The 11218-nt window shown below is 35.6% G+C and overlaps 1 protein-coding gene across 2 annotated transcripts; it reads right to left on the reverse strand.

Moving 5' to 3' along the window:
• Positions 1–1787: 1787 nt before the first annotated feature.
• tsku (tsukushi small leucine rich proteoglycan homolog (Xenopus laevis)) lies at positions 1788–10492 on the reverse strand. Of its 2 annotated transcripts, none has more exons than XM_051129905.1 (2): positions 10257–10492; positions 1788–3139 (listed from the first exon to the last, which is right to left on the reverse strand). In XM_051129905.1, exons 1-2 carry the CDS (start codon positions 10305–10307, stop codon positions 2090–2092), a joined length of 1101 nt encoding a protein of 366 aa, XP_050985862.1. In that variant the 5' UTR covers positions 10308–10492; the 3' UTR covers positions 1788–2089. The 2 variants fall into 2 exon arrangements, with proteins under 2 accessions (XP_050985862.1, XP_050985864.1); XM_051129907.1 differs by lacking the exon at positions 10257–10492 and adding an exon at positions 5451–5577.
• Between the last annotated feature and the right edge of the window lie 726 nt (positions 10493–11218).

Genomic DNA, 11218 nt, shown 5'->3' on the forward strand with positions numbered 1-11218 from the left:
TGAGCACTATGTTGCGGACCATAACCATAAAGAAAGATTATAACTGCACACTCAATTAAGTATATTGTCCTGACGAAGGCTTTCACAATGAAACATTGATAATGAAAGATAATATACTTAAAGGAGAAGTCCACTTCCAAAACAAAGATTCACAAATAATGTACTCACAACCTTGTCATCCAAAATGTTCATGTCTTTCTTTCTTCAGTCGCAAAGAAATTATGAATTTTGAGGAAAACATTTCAGCATTTTTCTCCATATAATGGACTGATATGGTGCCCCGATTTTGAACTTCCAATTTAAATGTGACTTCAAATGATCCCAGCCAAGGAAGAAGGGTCTTATTTTCATTTTTTTCATACTAAATTGTGATTGGACTTTGTATTTACACAAACCTAATGCTATTCTTTTTGGTATTTCCTGCAGGAAATGCTAATCTAGTCTATTATGAAGGATTTTTCCCCTCATAAAAGGGCGTTCTTGTGTTCTCCAGAGAGAAATCACATAAAAATGGAAAGAAAGTCATGATAACATTCACTGTTTGCTTTTGACTGTTGTTCCTCTTTGGCCCACGTTTATTTACATTACTTATCCTGAGCAAGGCAGAGAACGTGAAGTGATGAAGAGAAAGTTTAGCCGTTAAGTAAACCTTTTTTCCACTAAGCTTTTGTGTAGAAAAGAAGAGGGGGATGTGTCTTTGGCATTAGTCTCCTAGAATTTCAAAGAGCTGGATCTTGGCAATAATTCAGAGCGGCTAAGGGGACATATGAATACTCGGCCTGTGAGGCCTACAAGCCTAAAGCCTGACAGGCTGAAGTCATCTGTTCCAATTCAGCCATCAAGTCTTCTGTTTGCCTAAAACTGCTGTCCATGGTTAGTCTGAGTGAACGGATAATGCCTTATTCTTGTAAAATACGTGTGGGATCAAACACAGGGTGTGTTTTTTGTTAACAAATCATGGGTGTCTGAATGTGTTAGACTGAAGACAACCACATTAGTAAGGCCTGTATTATGACTAAATGCACTGCGTGACTCAGAAGGATGTGCCGAAAGGCACACCAGCCCTGACTTAACTTTGGAAGTTTTGATACAGTTTGGGGAAGTGAGCATGAAATCACAAGATTGAACACTGTTGTGTGTAAAGTTGATTATCTTTTATTAGGAGTATAATTTTGTACAAACATAAAACATACCTCGGTTTACATGATGAACAACCATCATGCATTTTTTTTTAAATCAACAAATCTCATGAGAACATCAAAAGTGCAAAATTCATCAAGTAAACATCTGTGAAATTACAATTTAGGAATTATAAAGAGATGTGAACTTGTTACATTTCCCTCAAGTATCAGTCTGAGTGATGTGTAGAAAAAAATTTTAGTTTGTAAATCATATTTTAGGTTCAGTATAAGGAAAATATTTCTAATACTAATACATTAAATTTAAATTGTATGTTATCCTTTGTGTTTGTCAAATATGCTCCATTTTAAACCAAGCAAATTGAATAGACCTAAATTAAATACGCCAAATTTTATTGCCCTCAGTGTTTAAGGTCAAATCATTATAATATAAAAATCTAAAAATTGAATTATGCATTGGTGCAAACTATACAGCTTTTATAGTCATTTAAAGTTGATTGTAAGTAGAGATCCAGAGCGAATTCCAAACATTAGAAATGTATAATTCCAAAATACTTACAATTTAAGGCACCATGGCTTATAAATTGACCTGCAACACTGGTGTGTTTGCACAAAGTGTTTGAACACACACCTTTAAGACTGTTAGTGTTTAAAAAAAACAAAAAAAAACAAAAAAAAAAAAACACACACATCACGTCAGAGCTGACAACACACCGCAAATCTCAGGTTACATATTAAGTAGAAGAACAGAAATGTGGTAACTAAAGTGCATGAGTCATTGCGATGTACTGTGCGTGCTTAAATGTGATGAACACATGTAAAATATTGGACCTTAGATGGCATAGTATGTGCAAATATGATGCAATCTTGAATTACAAAAAAATAAAGATCTTATGAGATACTAATAAGGCACAGAGATGAGAAAAGAAGTCTTTTCTGGCACTTCAGGCTCATAAGATCATTCCTGCGTTGTCACAGGTTAGTATATCATTGGGTTTGGCTTGTCCAATCTGTCTGTGAAACTGTCCTGGCTTGTGTGTCTTCCAGCAATGCACGTTTGAACCTAAAGTTATGCTCTTTATGCTTGGCATCTGGGTAAAGACAGTCCTTGATAATGGTGTGACTGCAGTATTGGACAAATTGAGCTCTTGTAAAGAGACAAGTCCACTAAATACATCTGGGCTCAACGTTTTGAGCCGGCTGTTATTTGACAAGTCTAAGACTTGTAGGTTCTTCAGACTCCTAAAAGCACCTGGTTGAATTAGGGTTAGCTCAGTCAGGCCGCTAAGAGACAAGTGAACCAGTTCCGTCATCGAATCAAATGCTCCTTCTTCAATGCTGGAGATGAGATTCCCATCCAGGTTCAGATACTGAAGTGGGATCCCGTTAAGCATCGGCACCGTCTTCAATCGGTTCCCTGCCAGCATAAGACTCTTGATGTTCAATGGATGGCCAGGCATCTTTTTTGAAACCGAGGTAAGAAGGTTTCTCGATAGGTCAACCATGATTGGTACATCCTGTGGTCTGGTGGTGAACACATCAAGGCTAAACTCTTTAAATCGGTTTTCACTCAGGTCCAGCTCAACCAGAGGGAGTCCGGTGAAGCAGCCATCGCCGAGATCCTCAAGAGCGTTGTTGCTCAAGTCCAACGTCTCAAGATAGCGAAGTTTAGAGAACGCTTTGGGACTGACGTGTGAAATGAGATTGCTGCTCAGGTCCAGACTGACCAAGGTGGTGTAACCTGGTCCGGAGAGCATCGAGTCGCTGATGGAGGTGATGGAGTTTAAGGAGAGATCGAGATGGGACGTATCCAGAGGGATGGGGACTGGAGCATTCCCAGGACCGATTCTACTGCAGTCCACTTTAGTAAGGCTGAAACTGTCGAAGAGGCCAAAACTCTCCACTTCACATCGACACTGCGGATGGCAGTTCTTCACCGCTCCCATGACCGCCAGGCCAAGCAAAAAGAAGAAGAGACACAGCAATGTGGGCATGGTGAGCTATAAACAAAAAAAACACACAGTACAGGGTTTAATTTCACAGTCGTAAAAGTTCCAAAACAGAATGAACCAATCAAAATCAAGTGAAGTTCAAATTTTAGTTCTCAGGGGAAGTTTCTATAACTGAGTTCCTATAACTACTAGCTCTTAGTATCGTGCATTGATCTTTTGACATAAGAGGTCTATAAAAACATCTTGTAAGTTTCAGAACACAAATCATTGTTGTTAGTCTAAAAACAGTTTATACTGAAGGCAGTCTGCCAAAACAACAGCTTCTGGAATATTCCTATGTATAATGTAATAGGTCAATAAACACCGCCTCCACAGAAGAATATTGAGATCGCTGCCTGTTTAGCCCCGCCCACCAATTCGCATATGTACCATTTATGAGAGAGACAAATGCAGGTCTACGCATAAACAGAAACCAAATAATAAAGATGGCTCTGAAAACAACTAGATGCTCTGCAGTGCCAATTTGTCTACAAAACAGTCTTTGCATTGCCTTCCATCTGATCCCAACGTTAGGAAAGGGTGGATGAACTTTATTTTTAAGTTCGGTCCTTTGTTTAACGCTACTTCATTTCACCGTGGATTTGTTTACAATTACCCATAGCGTCAGCGATGCAACGCTTGATCCCTTATCTCATGGAATCGAGGTTACCTCAGTAATCGGAGCATCAGAATTTGATACAGGATTTTCAGAAAGATTTAAACTAAAAGGCGATGAATAAGCAGCTCGAAAAGTAAAATACTGATACGATGCCACATTGTGCGACTAATTTTCAGTTGAAAGGCGACAAGAGAAGCCATGTAAGTCTTCACTGCTTGCCTAGCAATAAGATTAGGATCTAAAGAATGGAAAGATGCAGAATAAAACTTCCTAAAGACCTGCGTCTTGTTCTCTTCACTTTAGCCCTGATGCCTTTGAGGCTTTTAGTAGACCACAGGTATGAAAAGAGCTTACAAACGGCAGAGACAAGAAACGCTAGATGCCATCCCGGCTGGTAGGGCTGTGACAATAAATCGTTGCAGAATAGATTTGTGGATCGATTCATTTCTCAATTCGCGAGCCCTCCCAGCCCTACTGGCAGGATATAAACATTTAAGCCTATGCTTACATCCATCGCTTCCTATAAGCTCTTTCAGTAGTAAATGTGCTCATTGTATCAGTATTTTATTTACATATTCTGAGTTGTGTTCTGGTAAAAATAGCAACAGGTAGCTGCAGTAGCTCACTGCAACCATTTTACATCATCAAAATAAATAATTAATGGGTTTTCCACTACATATTTCAGCAAGAGACATCATTTACATTATGTTGAGCCATACAAGTCTTAATACCCTTAATATTTTTATAGTTACTAGCCTTAAGGATCTGGCATTCCATGTTACAAAACCAAACCATAACACATTTCAGGGTTATTTAAGGTTTGAAGAAATTAGGACTCGCTCATTACATATGGTAATTTTGTAAACCTATGCAGCTAGTCACATTACAGCTGCACGTACATGCTTGTCGCTCTCAGTCTGTGTTTATTCATCCGTTACGCTAAAAGTATAAAGACTCTTCTCTTCTAGAGTAACTTGATGAGTCCTAATTTTCATGCACCTTCTCAAAGGATTTGACCTAATTCTTATGATCAAAGAGCCTATTAAATTTGAATTTCTCAATTACAGCAACAACTTATCATGATTATGAGGGTGCAAGGCTGTTCTCACGGAGAATTTGAAAACGGTTAGCACTTTAGTTAATTATTTAGTTAAAGAATATAAAGAAACTCAAAGACTTTAGGCTTTAATATATAATTATACAAACTAGTATTAGCAATTATTAGGTCCACACATAATATCTATATATTACAAGGTTTATTTGTGAATCAAATAAAAAGGCTAGACATTTTTGTCTACATTTATGGTACATTCTGTAATAATAATTTAACATATTCAAATGTGTAATTCAGGTTATTCAATATAAAAGTAATGTAATAATACAGTATATATATCCCATACATATTCAATATAAATTCATCAATAAATAGCCATTGCTTCAGTCTTCATTCACATAACCCTTCAGAAATCATTCTAATTTGCTCATTTTGTTTCTTATTATTATCAATGTTGAAAACAGTACTGTTACTTTTTGCAGAAATCGTGCTACATGTTTTTCAGGACTCTTGATAAATAGATAATGACGAAATCCCAAACTTTTGAACAGTAGTGTACATATATTGCTTTATATATTAGCACATGTAAAATGATTACTAATTAAATCACTACGCCATCATTATAAAAATAACTGAATCCCGCTTACGTGTTGTCATGAAGTACGCAGAAGACTTTTTTTAAAGTAGACAGAAGATCTATGTGTCACGCAGGTGGAGATGATCTGAACTGAAGAGCTGAACTCTATAAATGCTCCGCCACGCTCTGCTGACGCTTTTATTGTCAGACCGCCCTACCATGTGCTCTTTGTTTAACTAAATGACCTGAACTTAAACCTCTTTCAACACTTGGCTCCAGATCTAAATACAAACAATACTGTTGAATCTGGGCATGGGTTAACCTGATTACAAAACAGGGTGAAAGAAACTTGACAGGTGTACACAATTCATTAGAATGAAGCAGCATAAATGAAAGTCAGATTGCATGTAGTAGTATGTATAATAGATTAACAGAAACAGCACGCTACACAATTACGTCTTATGTAATCGATTGCATAATAGGTAAAATGAAAAAAAAAAAGTCTTTGTGACACCCTAAATTGCTACTTAAAGTTGATGAACCTGCTTAAATGGGAGTATTTGTTAGGGATTTAAACACAGACCTGAAAGCTGAAGGCATGTCTTTTCTTTTCTGCTGTGGTGAGAAAGAGAGACAGATGTGCAGATGTGTTTCTGCCCAAACTGCATGTCCCGCCCTACTCTCTTCTCACAGTTGGTCATTTTAAAGAAATAATTCACTCAGAAATGAGAATTTGCTGAAATTCTCACCCTCAGGCCATACAAGATGTAGATGAGTTTGTTTCTTCACTGAAACAGATTTGGAGACATTTTGCATTACTTCACTTGCTCACCAATGCATCCAGTGTAGTGAATGGGTGCCATCAAAATGAGAGTTCAAACAGCTAATAAAAACATCACAGTAATCCACAAAAAACCCACATTCAGGGCTCTACTGTGTGATTATTTCAGTCGCATTTGCGACTGAAAACTACTGCATGTTAAGTTTAATAAAATGCTATTACAAAGGTAAAAACAAAATGTGCCTGTAAACCACTTTAAGGAGTCAAATATCTTATATAAATAAAAATCTATATATTATTATTTTTTTTTAAGTCAGAAGTACAAGTGCTCCTAAAAAGAAAAGTAAGCGTAGAGTCCTGACATGACTCCAGTACATCAATTAACATTTTGTGGAGCATGTTTTTTTTTTTTTTTTTCAAACATTGCTTTCAGCTAAAATATGAGTCCTCCATCCATAAAAGTGCTTTCTCCAGTGAAAAAAGTCATCTTATCTGAATCAGGAGAGATGTATGCACAGATTAAGAATTGTTGAAAACAGTCCAAAACAGTTCTAAACAAATACGCCAGTGGGTTTTGATGTGAGAGGACAACAGGAGATGGACTTTTTCCGCAGGAGAAAGCGTTATTATGGTTTACAGACTCATATTTCGGTCAGAAGTGACAGTTTAAAGTAAAAAAAACCCTTAATGATGGATTTGTTACTTGCAAACATGCATTGTGATGTTTTTATCAGCTCTTTGAACACTCATTCTGACGGCACCCATTCACTGCAGAAGATCCATTGGTGAGCAAGTGATGCAATGCAAATTTCTCCATATATGTTTTGATGAAGAAACAAATTCATTTACATTCTGAATGGCCTGAGAGTGAGTAAATGTTCATTTCTGGGTGAACTATTCCTTTAAGAGAAAGTCTTCATCAGTTTATGTTCTAACAGGGCCTTGCAAAAGCACTAAAAATGATTTTCTGCCACATTCTCCCCCTCCAATTAATTTAGTATTTTCAGATTGATTACTCATATGCAACAGTAATTTTAGAACACTCAAGATGAATGGAATTTGGAGGCATGGAATTTTCTGTCAAGCTTGTGGTTGCATGTTTCCAAGTAGCCATACGTCGACATCTGCCCGTGTGACAGGGGTTATGAACTCTCCAGGTGTTGTACACCTCCCACTGTTAAAATTACCTCCTTAAAAACTCTGAAGTCTAAGTGGAATGTATTTTAAGAGCAATCACTGTCAGTGGTTAACAGCTACATATTTAAACCATTTATCTTTCTCCTAAATGTGGGAAATTACCCTCACACCTTCCCTTTCAGTGAGACCCATGTAAACGGTCTAGTGTTAGAATGTTAACACAGCCAGAAGAGAACTACAGTACATGAGAACTAAAATCGGTTCTTAACCAATTTAATTAGCAGACAGCAGACATCCTAATCCAATAAAGCTGAAAGAATGTAGTACTCTAAGGGGGTTAGATTTAATGGGAGCTTAACGTCTCTTGAATTCCAGGTACTTTTTTTTTAATGCCAACTTCACAGCAGCACGTAACTTTTTAAATACATTCTAGAGACATGCAACAAAGTGTTCAACACAATCTTTATGGGGGCTGACCACAGCACAGCTAACATAATGCAGGCTGCCACCCATATCCTAGAAAGCTCACGCACAGCTTTATCTCACTCTTGTGCAATTTAAAAAAAAAAAACAAAACAAAAAACAATATCTAGACGGGGATAAATTGCGGGTCACATGTAAACTTTCTTTTAGCATTATCGATGGGTTGCAAAAGTCTACTGACAAATGGCACCATTTGGCGGGTGTCTAAAACAGAACTTAACAATGCTAATGCATCTATCTCCAACAGGAAACAACATAATTGCTCAATTGTGTCTTTCATTCAAGTGTGAAAGAAGCAATTTAAGCCTAATTGTCAAATAGAACCAAAAAGCAAAGATGCATAAAAAGAAAAAAACATAAATATGCTGCTAATATTGTTATAATAGGCCTTTTTTTATGTGACTCTGGACCACAAAACCAGTCAAAAGGGTCAGTTTTTCAAAATTGAGATTTGTACATCATCTGAAAGCTGAATAAATATTTTTTTATTCCACTGATGTACGGTTTGTTAGGATAGGATAATATTTGGCTGAGATACAAATATTTGAAAATGTTCAATCTACGTGTGCAAAAAAAACCTTTAAAGTTGTCCAAATGAAGTTTTTAGCAATGCATATTACTTAAGTTTTATTATATTCACGGGAGGAAATTTCCAAAATATCTTTGTGGTGCATGATCTTTACTTAATATCATGATGATTTTTGGCATAAAAGAAAAATTGATATATTTTGACCCATACAATGTATTGTTGGCTATTGCTACAAATATACCCGTGCGACTTACGACTGGTTTCATGCAGGGTCACATATATTAATAATAATGATTTTTTTTTTTTTTTTTTTTTTTAACAATAAACCAGTCGAAAAGTCAATAAATAAGTTTTCCATTGATGTATGGTTTGTTAGGATAGGACAATATTTGGCCGAGATACAAGGAGGGTGCAAAAAAAATCTAAATATTGCGAAAACCATCTTTAACGTTGTCCAAATGAAGTTCTTAGCAATGCATATTACTAGTTTTGATATATTTACGGGAGGAAATTTCCAAAATATCTTTGTGGTGCATGATCTTTACTTAATATCATGATAATGTTTGGCATAAAAGAAACATTTATAATTTTGACCCATACAGCGTATTGTTGGCTATTGCTACAAATATACCCGTGCGACTTACGACTGGTTTCATGCAGGGTCACATATATTAATAATAATGATTTTTTTACTTTTTAACAATAAACCAGTCAAAGAGTCAATTTTTTGGAAAATTAGTTTTATACATAATCTGAGAGCTAAATAAATACGTTTTCTATTGATGTATGGTTTGTTAGGATAGGACAATATTTGGCCAAAATACAAGGAGGGTGCAAAAAAAATCTAAATATTAAGAAAATTGCCTTTAAAGTTGTCCAAATTAAGTTCTTGGCAATGCATATTACTAATCAAAAATTAAGTTTTGATATATTCACGGGACAAAATTTCCAAAATATCTTTGTGGTGCATGATCTTTACTTAATATCATGATGATTTTTGACATAAAAGAAAAATTGATAATTTTGACCAATACAATGTATTGTTGGCTATTGCTACAAATATACCCGTGCTACTTATTACTGATTTCATGCAGGGTCACATATATTAATAATAATGATTTTTTTTTTTTTTTTTTTTTTTTTTTTTTTAACAATAAACCACTCGAAAAGTCAATAAATACGTTTTCCATTGATGTATGGTTTGTTAGGATAGGACAATATTTGGCCAAGATACAAGGAGGGTGCAAAAAAAATCTAAATATTGAGAAAATCACCTTTAAAGTTGTCCAAATGAAGTTCTTAGCAATGCATATTACTAATCAAAAATTAAGTTTGGATATATTCACGGGACAAAATTTCCAAAATATATTTGTGGTGCATGATCTTTACTTAATATCCTAATGATTTTTGGCATAAAAGAAAATTTTATCATTTTGACCCATACAATGTGTAGTTGGCTATTTCTACAAATATACCCAGACTAGTTTTGTGGTCCAGGGTCACATATTATGTTTTACTTATAATGCAAACAGCAAAACAGAAATAAAATTGTGCAAAACAATATTAGTTAATTTCCAGCTAAATCAAATGCCATCATACTAGATGCTGTCTAGGTAGGCAGCTGCCTAGGTTGTGAAACACAGCCAAAATCTCTGCTTTGATGGTTTGATTCACATCTGTATTTAGTTAAAAATACAATCGCAAACTTTATAACAACTTGACAATGCTCAGCAGACGTGTGGGTTTTCACGGCAACAGAATGTCAAAATTATTATATAACGTTACTTTTCCATTGTGCCTTTATTTTCATTACGCCAACTACTGAAGATGAAGCAATCAGTAGACATTTTGATTTTGTCCAGTAAAAAAGGGCAACATAGAGAAACGCCAACAGTACGACACGTTTGATACAGGAGAAAACTTTTTTTCTTTTTCGTAAAACTTACCATGTGCCGCGACTCGTCTGTCGGAGAGCTTTTACTTTTCCAGGCCAGCATCGGAAAAGACTTCGGTTTTAGGGATTGTCATATCCTGTGTTTTTGTCGTGAGGCGAATGAGCACGTCTGCGGTATTGTTTGGGTTGTGACTTTGTAGATCTATCTGTTACAGACCCGCCGCAAAAAGATGAAGCGATAAAACGCCACCGCAAGCACGGGCTCGTCTAGAGTTCCACTCACTGGAGATAATCCGCGCCCACCAACGTCTAGACGCGGCGAGCGTCAACAGCGGCCTCTAGCGGCGAGCGTATGACACTACAGACCATTTAAACGCATACAGAGGGTTGAATTGGTTCTGACATTTTCTTAAATACATCCGAATATGTTAACGTTTGTTTGTTTTTTTAAACTAACTAAATAAATAAATAACAGCTTTAATACCGTCGCTGTGCTGGAACCAAAACAAATTATTATAATGTTTTCTGAAAGATATTTACTTTATAATAAAAGAAAGGCTTGCCTTAGGACAAGTCTAAAATGAAAAATAACTATGTGTTTAATCAAAACAAATATTCTTGTTTTGACTGAACATCGCTGTAGGGCTTTTACAGATGCACATTCATAAAGAAGATGGTCATTTTTTATTTATGCACCATGGTCTTGTAGCATTTATGTCTTAACTTGCAACCATTTGAAACATCTATAATAAAAATAGTAGTAATAAAAAAAGTTTTGACGTGGCAGTGGGTTCTACCATGAAAAGAATGATTTCCAGTTTAAGTCAAATGGATTTATATAGTGTTTTTTACATTGAATATTGTTTTTTTCAGTATTAAAGGCTGCAATAAAACTAAAAACTAATCATGATCAATCTTGTACTTTCCCATCACACTTTAGAACCTGGAATTAAACAATAATAATATCAAATTTAATAAACATTAAAAAAGTTAACATGTTATCTTTAAAAGCCT

Source organism: Labeo rohita, chromosome 15, assembly GCF_022985175.1.
Source record: "Labeo rohita strain BAU-BD-2019 chromosome 15, IGBB_LRoh.1.0, whole genome shotgun sequence".
Taxonomy (NCBI): Eukaryota; Metazoa; Chordata; class Actinopteri; order Cypriniformes; family Cyprinidae; genus Labeo; species Labeo rohita.